Source organism: Stegodyphus dumicola, chromosome 10 (assembly GCF_044657685.1).
Source record: "Stegodyphus dumicola isolate Sdum_Otavi_A_Nest chromosome 10, ASM4465768v1".
Taxonomy (NCBI): domain Eukaryota; kingdom Metazoa; phylum Arthropoda; class Arachnida; order Araneae; family Eresidae; genus Stegodyphus; species Stegodyphus dumicola.
The window spans coordinates 100249639-100271724 of record NC_140777.1 but is presented as its reverse complement, the minus strand read 5'-3'; the positions used below and the strand labels follow the sequence as shown (position 1 = coordinate 100271724).

General features: G+C 29.2%; 1 protein-coding gene across 1 annotated transcript; it reads right to left on the bottom strand.

Moving 5' to 3' along the window:
* Positions 1-1121: 1121 nt before the first annotated feature.
* Positions 1122-10793, bottom strand: LOC118195179 (uncharacterized). The gene is made up of 6 exons (XM_035366436.2): positions 10637-10793; positions 9055-9113; positions 7074-7178; positions 5612-5650; positions 2971-3003; positions 1122-1265 (listed from the first exon to the last, which is right to left on the bottom strand). The coding sequence occupies exons 1-6, from the start codon at positions 10737-10739 to the stop codon at positions 1233-1235; spliced, it is 372 nt and encodes a 123-aa protein (XP_035222327.1). The 5' UTR covers positions 10740-10793; the 3' UTR covers positions 1122-1232.
* Between the last annotated feature and the right edge of the window lie 11293 nt (positions 10794-22086).

The following is a 22086-nucleotide window of genomic DNA, read 5'->3' as shown; positions in this document are numbered from 1 at the left end:
ATTTAGGTGTATTTTAGTTAATTAAAGAGTTAAACTCCGATGGCTTTCGATAGCAATAGTAAACAATGCCAAAAAAGATGTGAGCAAACGTTAGAAATCCGCCAATCCGATCCGCGTTTGTGACATCATTCATTGCTCGCAGTGGCTTACGGGTTGACGGATGTACACCTGAACCGGTTCTGAAAGGCGAAACTGCTTTATATCCCCGTTTCTCCCTAATATAAACGGTGGCTGCGCGAAAGAGCGTTGCATGTAAACGGGGCTTTAAGTTATCAATATAGAAAAATAAGTTCCTGCTGCCATCTATGAACAACGATAAAAACAGAGCTGGAGCTGGAAAGGGGAAAACCCCCCGAAAATTTCATTCTGTGCTGTAGTGCTGCCATCTGCAGGTGTCAATCGCTACTTTAAATGTGCAACTGTTACATTAGCTTTTTCTAAAAATGTTTTTATCAGAACTTCATAGTTCTGAAATTTGGAGATTAGGAGAAAAAAGGTAATTTACCACATGCATAAGCAACTACAGAAATCTTAAAAATGCAGCCTAGATAACCACGAATTATGAAAGTTACATATTTATGCATAACGATAGAATTTATATATAATTTTATATGTTACGTAAATGAGATGCTGGCAGAAAAATTTAACTCATTTTATTTCAAAAATTTATTTCTAATTCTACTACTTTATGTGCTTTGAATTTTCACCTCTTTCTTTTTTTAAAATCATTGTCGATCAGTTTGAGGAATGCATTCATGCATTTTATTGTAATAAAGTTACAGATATAAGAATTTCTTCTGATACATATTTTTTTTTTCTTGCTTTAACGCTCTGCTTTGGATCATTCTTAACTTTGTTTTTAATAAAATGTAAAGCTTACTTGATACTTAAAGTTTAACGCTCTACGAGATCATATACGCTATAATCGTTATAACGTTACGTTCCTATTTTGATCCATTATGTACAATAAACGAGCAGATTGTAATATCTAATGGCAAGTAAAATGTATGTCAGCTTGTAAAATTTAATATTGATTGAAATTCTGGTGCCTCTTTTTTCAACTAAGAATGAAAACGTAAGGTACGTATACATGCATTTATGGTCTAGAAAAGAAGTAAAAATTTATAGCGTGGAAAATATTTATTTCATAAGGCAGAAATACATTTATATGCAGTTAAGAAAAAAAATCAAAATATGTAATCTTGAGTTCCGGTGAAGATGTCACTGTTATATCATCGGTTTGCAACAAGAACTTTGATGCACTCCTAGAGAAAAAATAAATAAATAAATAAATAAAACTTCATAATATGAGATGAATAAAGTAAAAAGTCAAATAAAAGTTCTTAAATCTTTCAAAATGCAATGATACCTTCCTTACGGAAACAGAACAGAAAAATTTTAAATTATGAATTTAAAACTTCATATAATTTAAATTTGAATGTATACTTTTGTTCAAGGGCTTAATGAACTGCATAAGTTTATTACATTGAAATGGTAACCATAATAAATTGCATACTACCCATACAAATTATCAGTTTATTATATTCAAATGGAAACCATGATAGGCATTTTCGCTTATTCAATTGCATGTTAGAAACTTCCTATACCCCTTATTAAGAATAACTGTTTTTTAATTAGTAATGAGCCATTCAAAACATTGAATTCCACCACGAATCTTAAAAAAAGTTTCGCTATTGGCAAATTCGAATTTTCGTGCCTTTTTCTTCACTTGAATCTTTCAAATCCCAACCCATTAAATGTTTTAACTCAAATTTTTAGAAAGATTAATTTTATCGACAATTCATTAGGGGGAAAACTAATTCATTAAGGAAAAAAACTAACTTGTAGCATCCCGTATTTCCTTTTCTTTAAAAGAATTCTGGAAAAGTATAAACAATTTGAACTCTTATTCAAGAATGTTTTGTTAAATTACACTGAGAAAATCAGTTTCAAGTTCTTCTACTATATTTTACTTGTTTACTGCTTTAAAAACAATTAAATCTGCATGCCATTAAACTTCATTTAACATCTGTATTACATTTCATAAAACTTTGATTTGAAATTTACTTTAACTAAAATCTTTTATAATTAAATAAAAGTTTTCTTCTTTTTCTTCTTCGAAAGGTTTCAGAGATTAGATATTCAAAAGATTCAAGAATTCGTCTCAACTCACATGTCTAGTTGTTCAAGGGCCTTTATGTGTGCATTTTGTGGTATTAAATTTGATTGCCTAAACCTTTTTACAAAAGAGACCATATAAAGTTTTTCCTCGCAGTTTATTGGCCAAAGATAACTAATAGTCAAATTAAGTAAACTTAAAATCAAGTAAATAGCTCTTATTTTTAGTGAGTAAAATAACATTCCGTGTTGTATACGCGACTCTTCTGTACTTCTGTGAATTTTTCTTTTACAAATTTTAAAATTTGTTCGTACCTTTCAAATTTTTTTTATTTATAAACTTGCGAATCGGGTTGTGATCCACAGGTCGTAGATTGGAAAAACCTGTGTTGATCCATAACTTTCTGCCCCATTAGTTTCTTTGTGACATAGTGTCTAGAATTTCTAATGTGATCAAAATGATGCTTATCCTAAAATTCATGCTCCAGAAAACATTTGAAATATTAACCTGAATTGGACAATTACAGATATTCAGTTTTAATGCGTGAAGCAATTTAATTCTGTTTCATTGATTTAAAACAACGTCTTCGGCTATAATGTAAAGGTATAGGGGTTTACGGTAACACTGTGGATAATTTTACTCTCTCAGGATGAAGGTATTCAAGGAAATTTTCATAATTGATATAATAGATATAACATCCTTATATTTTATCTCTCGTCTTTATTGTGAATGGTCCGTGAAGTATAACTGACATAAATAATAAAAATAATCGCAGTAGTGCTGTTATAACTAATAACAAAAACAACAAAATACTATATTTCTAGCTTTAACCAATGAATAGAATTACTTACCACAACTGGTTTAAGAGGAACGAATTCTGATTCCTATAAGAAATGGATAAAATTATTTTCGATGTCAGTTATGAAAACTAGTGATGATTTATTTCCCGATTCATATATAGTCAATAACTTAAAAATGGATTCTTACGCAAGTGACATTTCAAGCATATTTTGAAAGATAAAACTGTTGTTACAATTACAATATCGAATTTAAATCCTATGTTTAGAAGAAAAATCGACATACTTAAAATATTCCATTAAATATAGATAAAAGAAACGGAGAAAATTAAAAATATTTACAGTGATAAAATGAAAAAGATTAAAAGATTTTCCTTCTCATTTTAAGAGACAAAATAATGAAAAAAATGGTTGTCTCAGAAAAAATTAATTGCATATTTCTCAAAACTGATAATGTAAAAACTTTTGATGCACATTAAAGTCTGTAAAAAGGTCTGAAAATATATAGGTGGGCCTTTTTCAGTGTTATTTAAATTCCTAACCCCTCTTAGAGATTAATAGCTCTACCGAATATTATTTGTATAGTTTATATAACGAATAATAAAAGCAGCATTAATAAATTCCAGTTCTTATCAATAAAGTAAAATAATTCATCGGATTTCAAACTTCTCTATTTTCAAGCGTATTACAAATTTAATAATAATTAGTATATGAGAAACGTCACAATGTACTATTCACACACTGCAGGTGGTCTATACATATCTCTTTGGTCATGTAATACACATCCTAGCAGTAAACGAATTGTAATCTAACCCTCCAAGTTTCTTTATTTACTCTGCGTGCTCCTTTCTTTAGGAGTGCTGAAAGATTGTGTTTTCTTACCTGCTCCCTCTGCCAACAATATTGGTAGAGCTCAAGAAATGGATAAATAGTGTTGTGATGATCAGTGATAGGATAATGCTGTAAAAGATGTTTATCGAGCAACGTGATTGAGTTTGGGACAACTGCACATACAGAACATTAGAGGAAAACCTGATGAGTTCGACAATTTTTTTTTTTATGTTCAATATTAAATACACGGCTATCACTTTTATTAATTCAATGTTTTGAAGTCCGATGAATCATTTGTAGAAACCCTGTATTAATTTTCTATTCCGATATAGAAGACTGCAATAGTCTAAATCCTTACGAATTTTATATAAAAGATTAAGCAGCTGAATTGCTTATTTTTTACTAATACTTTTTTCTCAGTTCTTCGATATAATTTCTCGACATCTTTGACTGCTCAACCTCGAAAACTGAAAATTAATGATTTAGAAAAAAAATCAAGCAATTAAATTTTTATCTTCTTTTCATTTCTTTCTTTATTAAAACTTTTAGCTTCGAAGGAGTGAAAAAATTATCCACTTCACATAGTCATTAGTAGTGAAAAACAGACTGAAATCAAAGACTGAAAAATCCTTCACTGCTTTTTTCATTATATTAAATTGACATTCTTAGTAATTTCAGCTTCAGAGGAGTGTAAAATAACCTACATTACACTTCACATAATTGTAATCATTAGAACTAGTCAAAAAAGGCTCTAGAGTAATTAGGTTATTTTGAAGCAAGAGATGTGAAAAATATGCAATTCACTCGCCGGGACTCGAAACTTAGACCTCTCGAATATGTTTCCAATTACACCACGAAGGATTTCTGGAAGGAGGGACAAAATGCCTTATATACTCCCCCTTTAGAAAGGCGACTCGGAATTAGGGGACCAAATTGCCAAATCCTGATGATGACGAATTTTCGTCTACCATATTTTAGTTCGGGCGCCATTTGTAGAGTTATTAGCTTATTTTGAAGCAGCAGATGTGAAAACGCGCAGTGCCCTCGCCCAGACTCGAACCCGGACCTTTCGAATACGCGCCGAGTGTGCTGATTACTAAGGCATGCTAAGAAGGTGGGAGAAAATACCTATGCGTTATAAATATAAACTACATTTTTCTGAGAAATACCTTAGTTACATTTATTAATTAAACCAAAGTTTTTTTTTTCTTATTCTAATGCAAGGGAGGAAATACTTTATAAGACCTTTGAAATACTAAGACTGAAACACCTTTCACCGCTTATTTCATTATACTAAATTAAGTTTCTTATAATTTTATTTCTCGAAATGTGAAAAACATTTGAGAAATTTTTACGGAACACTCAATTTCCAAAACAAAATTAATTCTTAAGATTAATTATTTTAAATAACATGATTTTAATTTGCTGCACAATCTTAGAATACATCTTAAGTTATTTTTTCTGCCATGTTTTCATTTTGGCAAGTGAAAATACGAGAGTTGGATTCATAAAAAGTACTAGCACATGTATTCATTGATTGAAACGATATCATTGAATGCGATGGTTTTACTGAGAATACTTTCACACAGATTTAAAGAGAACAAAATTTGAAAATTATTTCAAATCAGTAAACATATCAGAATTTGAAAACAACAGTTTCTTTGAATAAAAAATGTCTGACGAATGAAAACTGAGGAAAATAAAACTAGAGGTTAAAATTTCAAAAAGAAAGCATACCTTAGACATTTTAATTTACACCAACAATGTTTTAAACACGTCAATAAATATTTGATAATTATAATTATTTTTTGATAAATCACCTCGGAAGGATTATATTCATGTTTCAGAAAAATTTCATACTTACTCCTCTTTCTCGATATTTTTGCATGATGCATTCATCGGACTAAAAGGAAAAGGGATATTCTCGAATTACTTTTCAGACTAAATTTAAAATAACAAAATTATTAATAGATCAAAACTTTGTATTTACAGACCGCAAAGTTCATCGGTACTCTTTATATATTATAAACGTTTGCAATCAATGTTTAGTTTCCTGCCAGAAAATTTTATCTGACGTTAGGTTCTGCATTTTTATCTATGTACATTATAATTTCATGAGTACAGAAATCAATAACTGTAAAAGTAATACTTTTGGCCCGAAACTACGTGTATTATATGTAAAACTAGAATAATTTAGTTACATAAATAAAATATTAAAATATTAATCATATTTCAATTAAACAGAAATCAACAGGAATGTTAATCAAAGTAACACGATAACTAACGAGTGCTAATATATTCAGAATCATTTTGTTGTATATCAACATATTTAAAGCATAACGAAAGCTTAGAATTTAACATATTCGTATTATATTAATGTTTTTAAGCAATAAGAATGTGATTGATTTTCCTTAATTCCCCTCTTTAAATGAAGTTAGAGCATTTCCATAATTACATCCCATTTCGTAATTAAACTTCACACAAATTTAAGCTCATGCTGATATAATTTCAAAAGCACATTCAGTAATCTTTTTCATCGCATGCAATTCCGCCAAAATAACCTTTCGCCGAAAATATTTTTGAAATTTTTCATTTGCAGAATTAGTAAAAGCTCTTACATATAATAATTGTTAGTGTCACATCTTTTGATTTATAATCAATTTAATGAGCATCACAAATGTTTTTGATTACTGCAGAAAAGTACTGTTTAGGAAGAACTCTCCTAGGAAATTACCCGCGCCGTCAAGGAGAACAGACTATCTGTATAAAGGGATCTGTCCATTCGGTTGGTGGTTAATGACATTTTAGATATCGTTTTCATCCGGTAGGAAATAAACTTTGTGCATTGTGTACACTAACATAGTTTATATTTAAAAGTTTAATTATTAACAATGTTACTGCAGTAAATTTCAATAAACTGAATTTAATTAATTAGCATTTAAAGAATTTTAATCCTGTGTATTTATTCTTTATAAATTTTAGCGCAAATTAAAGAATTGGAATGATTTCGCAATTTTCTTCAAGTTTAATTCATTTTACTTTTCGTGTTTAGTGCAAAATCATATCACAAAGTGTTTAATAATATAACATATTATAAAATAATATATTACTATTTGAAAATTATTTAAATTTAATTCTAAGACAATTCATTATTAATATCATTAGATCAAAGTTATATAAGAGAGGATGACTTTGGTGTTCATATTTGCTAAAACTGATTGATATTTAAAAAAATTTTAACTGCATGTACTTCGTGTAGTGAATTTTTATGCATGCAGAAGATGAATATTTATGTTCTCTATAAAACAACATCAAGTGAAACTTACTCTTTCAACAACTTCTCGGTTGTTGCAATATATATCCAGAAGTCTCGAATAATCGTTACCCATATCAGCCAATTCTGTGGTGCATGTTTTAACTATCTCCACGTGCTAAAAATTGAAGCAAATTATAAATTAAAGGTAAGCTTACATATGAAAAGAGTTTTTTCTTATTTTTACTATTATCTTTTAAAGGCAAAAATGTATTAAGCTGATTTATTAGCTTCATTCGGTGCCATCTTTATTAAATTAAAGCTCCTATTTCTCATTAAAAATCAGCTTCCATACCAAACTAAAAATATAACAATAAATTTCATTCATAAGAAGATGTTTCAAACTTGCTACAGGATCTTGTTCTAATGTTATCCAATACGCTTTAATTTTTGTAACTTATTTTTTCTCTTAATTTAATTGGATCTATTTAACATTAAATCTAATTATTATAACATTAATCTAATTAAATTAATTAACTAAATTAAATCTAATCGGATCTATTTAACATTTAAAAAAATGAACGCAGTGAATGCGTTATTTGCTAAAATACACTTATTGTGACAGTTAAAACAGAGAAATTTTATTGATTATGATTCGGTAATAGCAAAATCAGACAATATTTGATTAAATGGAGAATTTTTATGCTTCTTTTAACATACTGCACAGATGCAAGATTATCGCTTGTTAAGTACAGATAATTAGAAGGTGCATATATTAGTCACTAGAATCCAAATAATCCAAATAATTCATAAAATGCAATATTACAATCTTTCTTTTTGGAAAGATTATAATATTGCATTTTATGAAGATGCTACTTAGATGCTAATTCTTCAAATATAGAATTTGACGTGCCTATTTCCTGCAATTTGTCTTTCCTATGAAAGTCAGTTTAAAGTATTTTTTATGCCAATCATATTTAACTATCGAAATCATCTAATATTACAAATGAAGGGTTTAGGAAAATAATCTTATTTTTTAGTAGCAATATGCAAGGCACATTCATCTCTGTCAGTTTCATTCCCTTCCTTTTCATTTTGATAAAAGTTGGTGATCAAGTATCAGTAAATAATGCTTATAATATTATACATATAAGTGCTTGCAGGAAATGGCGATAATGGAAGCTGGATGTTATATGGAGCAATCGCGGCCAGCTGAATATTTCTTTATTCTTGGCATAACATTCATTTAATATGCACATGCCAAATATATAGGCCATATGTGAAGTAGTCCGTAATTATTAACTTATTTTTCACATATTTAGAGAACTGTAAATGGTAATAGGAAAACAAAACAGCGGACGACATTCAGGAGTCCAAAGAAGCCTAAGAATAGTGCGACAATTAAGATACTGCTATTTAATTATGAATAGCAAATTTCTCGTTCCACTTTGCTTCTGTTTGTTTTTTAAGAATTTTTTCTCGGCAATTTTTTTTATTTTTATTTTTAATGGATAAAAAAACTTCACTTTCACTTTTGCCTTCAAGCCATTACCATTATTAAACACATACAACAAAGATTAATTCTGAAATTACACACACGAGAAGAGTTTATTACAAGCATATAATTAATTTTTGAAAAGAGAGGGGAATTAACAAAATAAAAAAGGGAGACTTAAAGGGTTTTATAAATTAAGATATTCCTCTTCCATATATCTTATCTTGCGTGTATGTACTTCAAATAGGTGATGCTATAGAAATTTCTAACATTATGATAATTACTAAAAGACATTTCTAAATTTAATTTCTAAACTAACTAAATAAATTTTGAATTTAAAATACAAATTTCATTTATTTAGTGATCATTTGAACGTCACTAAGTATATAACTTTCAATTTACTTTTGTTTAAAATAAAAATTATAAAACTGTGTATCTAAAATACCATTGCATTCTTTTAGGAACTCGATACGTTTAAAAAATTATTATAATAATAATAACAATACTACTTAATAGATATAATAACAAATATGTGAGATTCGGGGGAAGGGGAACTTACACTATCCGGCATTAAGCTCAAGCATTCGATGACAGACGTTCTCGTTGTTTCTTCTTCAGCTGAAAATAAAAGTAACGAAATATTAAAAATAGTGTATTAAAATAAATTACTTTCTTAAATGTGAGATAATTTCTTCTGTGAATATTTTTAATTGTTGCAGGTTGATGAAACACTTTTGTTTCAATTTCTAGTTTCCTTGATTTACAACTCCACCTCCTTCCATAAGCATTAAAATTCAATTAGTTATCTGGGAGTCGCAGCAGTAAATAAACACGAGGCTGTGTTAGTTAACTTAGTTCTATTTTAATTTGTACCTCCTGCTAAATTCATTCGCTTAGCAAATAACCCTCGGTAAGAACGTTTTTAAAGTTGGCTGTTTCTTTTTGCTGAAATATAAAAGCTTTAAAAGTTTAACATTGTATATCCCTTACTGAAAATTTAATTTAGTATTCTAGACTTCACAAGTTGCGGAAGAACTTCAAGCTGCAATACAGCTTTTGCTCTTATCTATAAGAGTTGCAGATCCTGATAATACATTACTATCATTTTCAATACTAAATTTTCTGTCCATTTTAAGTTAATCTAATTCTGTTCGAGCAATAGTTCGCCTATAGCAGTAAACTCTAACAATGTAGTTTAGTAGGCTATTAAAATGTAACCGAAATTCATGAAGTGCTCTACAATATCACCTTCTAAAATGCTATATGAGTAAATACTTCTAAAAATTCTTCATTCATTCTGAAATAATTCTGAATTCCTACAGACTCACTCCAGAATATATATAAGCATATTTAAATTGTTGATGAAAAATATCAATTCAAGTGCGTATGAGAAAGAAATGTTCCTATGCTATGAACACTAGTTTGTTACGATTCATAACCCTGCTAATATATTACAATAAATTGTATGACAACGTATGTTTTTATTAAAAACTGCCATATTTTAAACCGATAACCAAGATTAGGTTGAGATTTTCAAATGAAAGGAAAAAGTTTTCTGAAACTGACTTTTTTACCATAATGAAACATATCATAATATCAATTAAAGTACCAAAATTTCTTATTATTAAGAACGTTAGAGATAGTCATTGGGCTTTATGCCTTGTTCTCTCAAGTAAAACAATGCTTTTGAATAAAAATATAAAGATTGAATCATTGTGCACATATGTGAGACAAATAAAATTAAACTTCTTTTTTATATTAATTTAAGAAAGTTTGGAGTTTGAATCCTGATTTATTTATACGCAGATCAGCAGTATGACTCCTGAAAAATTACAACTCCGTGAATTACAATGCATCATGCTTTCAAAGGGAAGAACCTGAGGATTTAGTAGTAATTTTCTAAAGAATAATTGTATGGTTGCTTTGAACGTCTGTAATGTCTCAAAACATGCTACTGTTTTGGAAAACGGAATCTTCCATCCTAGAACTAATTGATCAAGAGCTACAGGAATGAACATTCTGAGTGAAATTGAGTTTCACAAAAAATTAGTAAATTATGGCTTCAGTTTGTAGCAATGGTAATTAATGAACTATAACAGAAGTCTAACTAGAGTTATTCGGAAGTAAGAATTAACACTTACAACAAATAACTTCTTCTAACTGTTCTTGATCCTCGATTTCTTCTTGGCCCAATGTCGACGCTACAGCGAAGCAAAAAACGACCATAATGGTAGAGAAGTACATTATGGCAGTATGAACCGTGATTACAACTGACAAATGTAAAATCTGCCTTAGCTGAATCAAAATATATACTATTGGAAATAATGACTATAACTTCGACCTTCAGTTAGGTTTCATCCTACATTTATTATATGGCTATTCGTAGGGAAACGTGCTGTCAATTCTTTTGATGAGTTTCTGTTGAAAAGTGTTAAGTGCTTCCGCTCTTTGTGAAGCAATTGTAACATTCTGATAGCAACACCTATTCAAATATATATAATAGGATTTCCTCCTAAATTTGAAAGTAGACCATTTATTATTCGATTTGGAGCTATTTTATGAATTTCAGTTTCAATTTAAATGTTTAGATACCCTAAAATGAGTACAAATGGTTCACAAGTTTTTCATTACAATTCCGGTTCTGCTAAATTTAATACTTTAATATTCTATATTAATTATTGTAATTACATTAAAATTTTCAAAACTAGAGTGACACAAAGTTAATGTAATGATAAATAATTGCTGGCAACCAATTTTATAGAACTAATGGGAAACTAGTTGTTGAGCTTTAATTTGTTATCCTATTAAATACTGAGATAATGTTGCGAAGACAATACATAAGGCAGGTCATGAGACAACAAATAATATATTTCGACTTTATAAAATGGTAAAGTTATTTTAAAATGAATAGCCTTTGTAATAAATATACGAATAAAATTTTATTGGTATTGTTGTTGACAGAAACTAATTTAAGTAAAAACATATTTAAATTTTCATGCAGCCGTTAAATACATATTCCTTAATGAATTCTTAATCATTAGGGATAACCTTCGTGCTTTGCTATAATAGATTAGACAAATAACGGGTAATCAAATTTATCTTTAAAGTATTAAACTTAAATAGATAAAACCTTTATTAAGAAAACTTTTTTTTTCTACTTTTAAAGACGGTATGTTTAGTCATTATTTATTTTATGTGAAATATTTTTAAAAAAAATTAAGTAATTTCAGAACACAGAATGTTTTCTAGATCTTTAAGTTAAGAAAATCATCAACTGTCTTTAGAAACTAGAAAGATAATTTTAACTTAAAACTTTCTTCAGATTTGAAACAAACACGAAATCCTTAAAGTATGCATGAACTAGTTAGAAGTAACTACTTCATGACTTACTTATCGATACAAGTGAAATATTTCTCAGATTTCGTAAAACAACCTTTTGTCTCAACTCAAATAAAGGCAAAAGCTTTGGGATTAACAATACCAGATCATATTGCCGTAAGTTTTAGAATGACACGAAGTTTAACTCTCTCTCTCCTCTTTTTTTCGTGTTAAAATCACTAATATTTGAAGCACTTTTCTTCAGAATCTGGCAAACATGTATATGTTATTTCTTTTCTGTATTTGGAACTAGTTGCATTCCACGTTACATGACATTTGATTTAGCTACATCCTAATCAATCTGCTTTTATTCCTTTAATTTGAATTAAATACTGCAAAGCATTTCAAAGTTCTTTCTATATAAATATTTAAATATCCGCAGAAGTAGAATTGGTATTAGAATCTTAAGATTACTTTCTGAATTTTTCGAGTGTTTACATTAGATATTGTTTTTCCGTTACACTCATATAGAAAAAAAGTATCACTTTTGAGAAAACTTATTTCTAGGTTTTTTGTCAATACATTCCTGCTCAATAAGAGGATCATCAACAATTTTTCTGAAACTTAACTTGCAGTTTTTTCAGGATTATCTTATATATTTCAAGTGATTTCTGTAACATTTTTTATTGGTTTTTTACGACTTTTCAATCTTTTTTTCTCTTACATATATATATATAAATTTGTCAAAGCTTGTGTTATATAAGCATTAGCACTATAAATATTGTGCTAAAGTAAGTGCTGTAAAAATAAATATTGGTATTTTTATACTGAAAAAATTATAGCTAATAAGTAATTATTAATGCTAAAAGTTATATGATAAAATAATTTATATGCAAACGAATATGTGCATTTTCATACAGAAAAAAATTAAATTAATAAGAATTATCTAAGTGATTATCAAATTTTAGTTAATTAGTTAATGATAAGTAGAAAATTAAAATAAAGTAAAAATATGCTAAAAGTTATATGATAAAATAATTTATATGCAAACGAATATGTACATTTTCATACAGAAAAAAATTAAATTAATAAGCATTATCTAAGTGATTATCAAATTTTAGTTAATTAGTTAATGATAAGTAGAAAATTAAAATAAAGTTTAAAAATAAGTTTAAAACGACAGTTAGCTTTTGTTTTGCTACTAGATATATATTTAATTTCAATTTTCTTTCAAAACATTGAAAGTATAATTAACAATGCTATTGTCACTATCAAAAAATTAGATTTCTGCTCTAGATTTGCTATTGTGTTAGTTACACGTCAGCTGCTCAAAGCGCAGAACGTGTTTAATCGTGTTTACGTATTTCTAACAAATGCTTTCCGATTAGCTAGGGAAAAAAACATACAGTTTTAAAGTTCGAAAGGTGTAACTTTTATAGAATAAAAAATCAAAACCAGCTCATTTATGATTTTATTCTCTAGCTTATCTCAACACCGTAAACTATATGTAAAGTATTAGAAGAATGGGTGATTTCAAAGTAAACCTCCAGAGAACAAAAACCTTATGCAGTTAATACTTTCTTTTATTGAGAAGCTAACCTGGACCTAACTATCGTTATTCACTGGTTTAAGACCATTTATTTGGCAGACTGGTGAATCTTAAAAAGGAATAAATTTAATTTGTAGAGAGCCTAATGCTTCTACCAACGCTGTTCTTAGATGTTTCTTCCTTGAAATCACACAGTTAATAGCTGATCAAAAATTCATGACTGCCTGAAGTAACTTTTCGGACTTCCTTCCGGAGAAAGGCTCAATTTTGAGCTGAAAAAAGGCTTCGCATGATGAACAGTATCTCGAATTATGAGCTTTTAAATCGGCAGTGAATGATAAGCGTATGGGAAAAATTGTTTCAATTTACGAATACCTCAGCATATGGGAAGCGGCCTTCAGGAACGAATCAAGTTCGTGAATCGAGGTTTTGCTGTATTTTAAAAAAATTTGACGTTTTAATATTTTAAATAAGGTTGCTGATATATATAGAGTTATGCAACTCAACTTTAAACCTCACTCACTTATTTATGGCATTATGAGGATGGTTATTGTTAAGGAGGTATTTTTAAAAACGTTTTTTATTTTTTCCTTGAGATTGCTTAATTTGAAATTATTTTACAATTTTTGCAGTTATTTTACAATTTTGTATATTTATTTTTAATATAATTTTATACGTATTTTACAGTTTGCTGCAAAACAAAATTACCGTCGTTGCAAAATGACCAACATAATGCCTTTATTCTTGGAAAAACTCCAGTGCGCCATGTTTCAATATTGTGGATGCATGAAATAGGAAGTGAAGCAATAAAATGAATAGCTGTTTATTCAGTCAATTTCTTTGAAAGATGAACTGAATTCACGACAGAAGAGGTGCTGCCATTATTTTATTTTTCTTACACCAGTTTAAATTAAATAGTCAACCCTATGTATTGAATACTCAATAAAATTGTGTTGCGGGTTGAAGATCTATCCGTGACTTTCAAACTTATCACCGTTGTCATTCTCCCTATTCAGTCACCTGGGGTTTTTACAAAACCTTTGTGCATTATTTCTTTATATATGAGGGTTTGGGCAAACTTCTGATACAGAAAGATAGCTGCAGAAGATATGACATCAAATTTCTAAAGATTCTTCATTTTCCAGGAAGCAGTGAACTTTATCTCAGGTTAATGTATATATGGCTAGATGTTAATTAAACTTGCCTAAACAAAGTCCAGTATAAAAGTAAATAGATTTTTCGATAGAATTTTCTCAGAAGCATGGAATGCAAGTTAACGCGAATTAAAATGAAAGCTTGAAATTGTTAGTTTGCTCTCTACTTTCACGTTTACTGTCTCTCTGTTTTCATGTTTACGAACAAAAGTGATGAAATAATTATTTGGATTGAAAATCTAAACTTCTATATCAATGCCAGTACCTTTTGTTTGACAGATTCCCGATATCTGATTTTCGAACTCGTGTGCATTTTCTAATAAGCTAGTTGTGCTTCCTTCTTTTTAGAATAAGGGCTTCAGTATTATCTAAGTATTCGAATTGCCTCACTTCTACTGCCTGGAAGACTACTGTGGGTAAAGAAATCTTTCTTGTTGCCGTTTTAGTTTTCTTATTTAGCTTATCATGGAAAAGCGGTTTTTTGTGATGTGTTAAATAACTTTTCACTTTAGCCGTTTTGTTACCTTGATAGGTTATTTCATTTCCAAAATTCTAGATTTTTTTTATGTTTTAAACTAATTGAATGGGAGTAGCTTTCAAGATGGGGGGGGGGAGTTATCGCCATCTCATACGCTTAAGAGAATTAGGGTAATAATAAATGTAACTGCTAACTAAATATTTATTAAATGCTGCCTGCCACTTGTAACCATAATACAAATTAAAAAAATATAAAAAAGTTAGTTGTTGCTTCTAACATCAGAACATAGGTTTAACACTTTTACAACATTATATGTTGCAATAATAAGAATTTAAAAGAATATTCAAATAAAGAAGTAGAATTATCACTGCAGAGGCAGAGTGGATAAGACATTTTACAGTGAACATTAGTTGGATTTCAGATCCGTTCGTATTCGGAGTCCAATGAACAGACTGTCTGTGTAGGCATGTTTGTCAATTTCTCCCCGTGCAGCATGAATATGAGCCATTTTCTCTTAGAAAGCTCTGCATGAAGGAATACTTATAGATAGCCGTCTTGTGGTTTGTCTTAATCAATTAAAAATCAAGCAGACGAAGAAAATTTTATATAACTTCATAAGTGATTTTTAAATTTGTCTACCTCTCTACCTTTTCAAACTACTTAGAAGAAAAACATTTGTTTTATATGCGTAAACTACTAAGTGATTAGAATATTTTGAATAATTAAATTCACTGATCAAAAAATTACTTTTACGTGTTTGATTGTTTGAAGCCTTATCTAAACAAGATCTATAAAATATTAAACTCTAAACCACTTTTTGGAGCATGTAAAAGGCCCACCAGCGGCCGAGCGGTAAAGACGCTGAACACTGGTAGTTCGGTCTGAGGTTCGAATCCCGCGAACGGGCTGGCTGCATGGGCGTTTTCGTGGTTTTCCCCATGTGTAACGTGTATACGAGCCAGTTTCCCTTAGAAAGTCCTCCACGAAAGGCATCCCTCCCTTTAGGCAGATAGCCCTCGTGTGCTTTGCCATAATTAAATACACCAAACACCGGAGCATGTAAAAACAGTTCAATGATATAATTTTCAACCAAAGTTTTTGTAATCGATGTTTTTCTCATTTGCGGGGCATAATATTGGGAGTTATTTTTTTTTAATTTATTCATTTTTTGAGAACCTCATAGGAATTCTAAGGCTTTTCAACATAGTATACATGCATCAGTTTTAGTTTAAAAGATCCCGCTCTATTTATACCCAAAGAATATGTCAATGGACAGTTTAAAATTTTGTAACTTAAACAATCCTTTTCATTTGCTGGTATAAAAATGTTTATCAGCAGTTTCCTCCTAAGCCATCCTATTTCATCAGCATTGGATGCTTGTTATCTTCATAGCACATTTTCTGTTGATTCAATATCCGAACGCATTCTATTAAGTTTACATAATTACTTGTATTTATTATACACTTTTAATTAATTTGTATTTTCTTTTATTTATTTTTATGCTTTTAATATTTATTATTTTTAACATCTTGTTTTAAATACTTTTGTGCACATTTTTTTATATTTCATTTAGGCTTTTAATTCTTCCCTAGCGCATTTAGGTGTTTAATTAGTTTAAAATGTGTGAATCTCTTTCGTAGATAACTGTTGGAGTTATGTCAATAGCTCACGAAAATCTTGAAGTATCATCTATGAAAGTCATACCTTGACTACTTTACGAGAAATAAGGATCTCATGAGTGTAGAAGCACTTTGAATGATCTCATCAGAAAATTGTAAGTCCCTTTCCCTGTGCCCCCTACACTAATTCCTCCATAGGAAAATGATCTATAAAATATCGACAGAAGCTTTCAATCTATCAAGTTTTTAATTAATGTTGGATTTCAGCAGAGAATGTTAGTCAGTATTCTCAAGCTTAACTCAGTCAGTATTTTCAAATTTAAGCTAGTTTAAACTCAGAGCAATTTTACTGCATCTTTTGAGTCTCTACTCCGAACATTTTTAGAAACAAATGGTTTTGCGCTTTTAAAACTTAAATCTGCGAAATATGGTTTTATATTCAGTAGAATCTGGAACAATACTAATATCTCAGGAGCTATATCTGGCTGTTTCCTTCATCTGAAATAATTGAAAACTTGCGTAATTATTTGTGACGATCAAACAACAAATTTAAAGAATATAATATAGGATGATTTTGTCTTATAAACTATGGCAAAGCTAAATTTTGTTCATTGAAGGAATATATTTTTCCGTTTGATTAATATGTAGCTCATAGATTTCTCCCGATCCTTCATATATGATTTGATTATTAATGTTTATAATTTTATGCCATAGTTAAAATAATGTTATATGATTTTAAAATTTAAATGAGAGATATTATAGAATCTCAGTTATTCGAACTTGTCAGAACTTGTGGGTTTAGATATAGACTGATTTTAACAACTGATTTCTTAAAAAATAAAATAACGATTTCCAGGTAAACAATATATACTCAAATTGTAATTTAGTTTATTCAATATTCAAATGTTATATATTTAATTTAACTATAAATGAAAATATATTTTTAGTTTTAAATATTTTTCCAGCAATAACTTAGATTTTTTGGCCCGTTAATTAGCCATTTTTCCATATCATAATCCATAACTGGGTCAACAATGATGGAGCGGTAGGATTACTAAACTCAATGTAATTTGACTCGCCTTCAAATCCTTGCGAACGGACTTGCTGCGAAGGAATTTCCTAGTTTTCTCCTTGTATAAAGTGGAATGTGCACCAGTTCCCCTTAAAAATTGCTTCTCCAAGGCATCCCTCCCTATAAGTAAATAGCCTTTGTGTCGTTTGCCATAATTCAAATGCTTGTAACAATATTATCAGTAGCTAAAGAAGCTGTTGTGTTTTTGCTTAAATAGTGATGCTTATATTTTTGTCTTTGGTTGAAAGCTTTTAGATATTAGCAATAAAGCACTTGCGCAACTTTTTTTAAAAAAAAATTCATGACCAAAAGAACAAAGAATACAATTGAAGAACTTCTTTGCCAAAAGTACCAGGCACCCTATAATTTATCATAAGCAATATTAATTCACAATTTTAATGTTTGAAGTTTCCACGTTTAACTTTATTTATATGAACATCTGGGCCGATGTTACAGTAATATCTATATTAGCCGATAGTTTACTACACTCTTCCACATTTATGTCATTGCATACTTGCTCAAGAGCATTTTTTAAAGAAAACTTCGGTTGTTACTGAGTGCTGGCATAGCTTTCTTTTGCTTTAAAAGACTTCATTGGTGTTTTATCCAGTTAAAATTTGGGGGAAACGGTGGCCTGTTTAAAATTTTAATACTATTATGAACAAACACGCTAATGCATTAAAGTCGCCGATGTTTGGCATGCTGCACTATTTGCTGAAAGTTGATGCAATCCTTATTTATATCACTGAGTAATTTTGAAAAAAAAAATGGTTCTAGAGTCGTTTTAAGAACACTGATGTATTTTTGGTTACTCATGTGAGTTTCACAAATGTACACTTGGCCTAACCACTGGCCGCCATGCATCCCCAGATGATAATATTGCCGCCTTCTCGTTTTATAGTGCCTTCTGTTTGTGCTGTATTTTTCATCTTTTCTTTGTCTCAGATACGATGCACTGTGCATGCCAAATATCTAAACGTCAACAGCATAACTGTATTAAAATTACACTTTTTTAAAATTATACTTTTTAAGAGACTCGTTTTTAACTAAAAGTATAGACATGTTTGAAAGAACATTCTTTGTGTAACACTAAAGCAAAACAAAGTTTATCTGAAAGCTTGATTCATCCGAAAAGAAACTATGTAATTCTTCTCTTCTGCATATTTTGAGAAAAGTTTCTTTGGAAAGAATATTGCTATAAAGCGTTTGGATGATAAATTTCATTTTAATATGAATACTTAGTTTTCATGTGAAAGCCACGGCTCTTTTCTAGGTTTGCATTCTTTTCAGACCAGCTACTACAAGTCTCCAACTGATAGTTTACGCAAAAATTGGACGCCCAGTTTTCTCTGGCAACTCTGCAATAAATTCCTGAGAATTTTTTGTTCGATTTCTAACTGATTTTTGAAACAAAGTTCAATCATCACGTTTCGATATTACTTTTTTCGCAAATTTTTTTTCTATTTAAGTGTGAATTTGTTTTAGGAAGTTGCAAAGTATATTGTACAGAACACTGTGAGCATTTAAGACTTTTGGTAACCAACTTTAATTTTCAAAAGTATCAACTAACTAGTGTAATTCAACTATGAAACTTCTACTAAAACAAAGTAGCTTGTCAGTTTTAGCAAAACTCGTTTTTCGAAGAAAAAGATGAAAATGAATTAAAAGTTAAGTTGTTTATTTGCTTTTATTTTTTGCAAAGTATAATAAATTAAAAAAGGAATTTATAACTGTATGCAAATAAACATTTTTGTATTTAACTACTATATTTAAAGACACCTGAAAAACATGGGGGCGTTAATTTGACCAAAGCTGAAAGTCTAGAATAAGACAAATAGAAACAAATGGTAGTAAGTGATTACAGAAGTGGCAATTATCAGAAGTCTAGAGAAATAATGATTAAGATTGTTTAACAATGAAAAAAATCGATATTTTGAAGAATTTTGCTCATGTTATATCTTATTTCTTCATATTTTGTTTTGGAATTTTGGTTACTATCTGTCCGAAAAGAAATTATTCTGTTTCGGATAACTTATCATTCGAATAATAAACGTTCGATTAGTCGATAATCGAGCTTTACTGTATATTTATTTTTATAGATGCCGCCACTGGTTGTATTAATCCTTTGAATGTGTAGAGAAGATCCGGTTAAGATTCTCAGTTACAGTTAATAAAATAACTGCGTAGCTTACCTTAATTTTACGCATTTTAGCAATCTATGTGTAGCCATAATTTTACCAAATAAAGAATATCATCAAAATTAGTTTTACCAAGGTTGCCAAATAATTATTTACACATGTATTCAAGCAGTTTGAAGCTCTATTTTTTCGGTAAGTTACTGAGTCTTTTATCTTTCTACAGGATACTTAGCTACTTGTAGGATATTTCATATGCTACAGAATAGTATATGTAGGATTTTAAATTTAATTTATTTAAATTGTTCTCTTTAATTAATATTTAAAAAGCTCATATTTAAAATATTTTTTCATTTTTAAATGTACGGTAAAGTCACGCAAACTCATTCTGCACAGAATCCTGTTACGACAGTAATTACTGCCAAAATCACTGAATACAAAGATTTACTCCTAGTCATGAAATAGAATAAAAATATGCTATTAGTTTCAATTCTATTAGAAAATTTTTACTGATTCTACTTTTCTGATGCGTACAAATGCGAATTTCATAAAATAAAATTCTGTTAAATATTTATAAATTATGATGATATTCTGATTTTAATACAAATCTACGTCGCATATAAGATGATTATGCATACCTTAAGGCTTTTAAAGTTTTAAAGTGCATACCTCTTCTACTATAAAACAGTCATAGAGAATCTTAATATGTAATTTGTATCTGCTGGACCTTAAAAATATGCATTAAGATAATATATTTCAAAGACAAAATATCGTCTGTTATTCAAGTCAACGTGGTATGTTCGATAAAAAAAACTAAACAAAGCAACCTTTTATAATTTGCGTTTTAAAAAATATGATGAGTGTATTTTACATATTCCTCAGGAGATAAAATCATTTTTGAACATGCATAATACGCTGAATTATGAGTGTTTTCCTCTATCTCATAAAAGACTAAAAGAAACATCTGGAATCAGTATCAATAAATCAGTTATTGAAACTTCTTGAAATTTTGTTGCATATAAGTATAATAATATTTTATTTTCAAGCTGCTGTTATGTATTTAATTTTTTAAAAAGTATTTTAATGCAATGTAACCTAAAAATGCAAATTTCTCGTGCTTTTATTTTGTTTCTTTAGACGGCCTTACTTAAGGTAAAAAGCGTACGAAAACAGAAAGCCTTCTGCATTTTAATATTTCATTCAATTCATTCATACATTTCAATACTTCATTTCTTTCGTTGAAACATTAAAAGAAGTTATTCACAGAATATGATTACATTTATTTGCAAGTGTAGACAATGATGTAGGTATTTTTTAAAGTAATGATTTAAACTGGAACAGAAGCATGCAAGTGTAAAATTTAAAACTAGGCCCAAAAAAAGGGCAACTTCAGTTTAGTAAGTTTTTCTTTGTTACATTCTGGCAAAACATTTTTTTTTTTTTTTTTTTTTTTTTTGTTTTTGAAGAAGAGTGACCGTGTCTGATCGCCGTCGAAATAGACAGAATTTCAAAATTTACGCCAAACTAAAGTTACTTCTGTGTCTTAACTTAGATAACGTAGTCTATACATTCAGTTTTTTAAAACTGCTTCTGGTGTGCTTTTTTAAATCCTTGTTCTATAACCTAGATACATAGAGTAGAATACATAGAGTAGTAGGATTTCAAGAAGCGTTTGTTTCTTCAGATTCAGATGAACTCTTGAATACTGAAAGACCAGTGTAACTCTAAAAAGGTATTGTTGTGATAGCTAATTTGTTTACGTTTTTTTTTCTAAAATGTATACTTTTTGAATTTTTCATCAATCCGAAAGATTTTGATCGTAAATGCTTTACAGGCATAAGTATTAACATTACTCATAAAACTACAGTCCGTATTTTCCATAGTATAAAACATAAAAACTCATTTAAAAATTGCATTTTATTAGAATATTTAACTAAATTAATGAACGAACTTAAAAAAGGAAATTTCAAATTTCATTTAGTAAACTTAAAAAACACCTGTGCGTTACGATATATATCATTAGGGTGGAAGTACAGTACGTACTAAAAGTAATTTTATGTTATGGTCAAGCAATGTTTATTGGTCAGAATTATTTTATTAACAGGCGGTAAAATAGGGTGTTATAACTACGTTAAAGTACTACTCTGTCATCAGAATCTTCAGAGTTTGAAGTGTGGTTGATAGAATCAGGTGAGAATTCATAATTATAGTTTATCTGTTGTCACTGAAAATTGTGAAAGAGTTTGAATATACGCTTGCATATCTT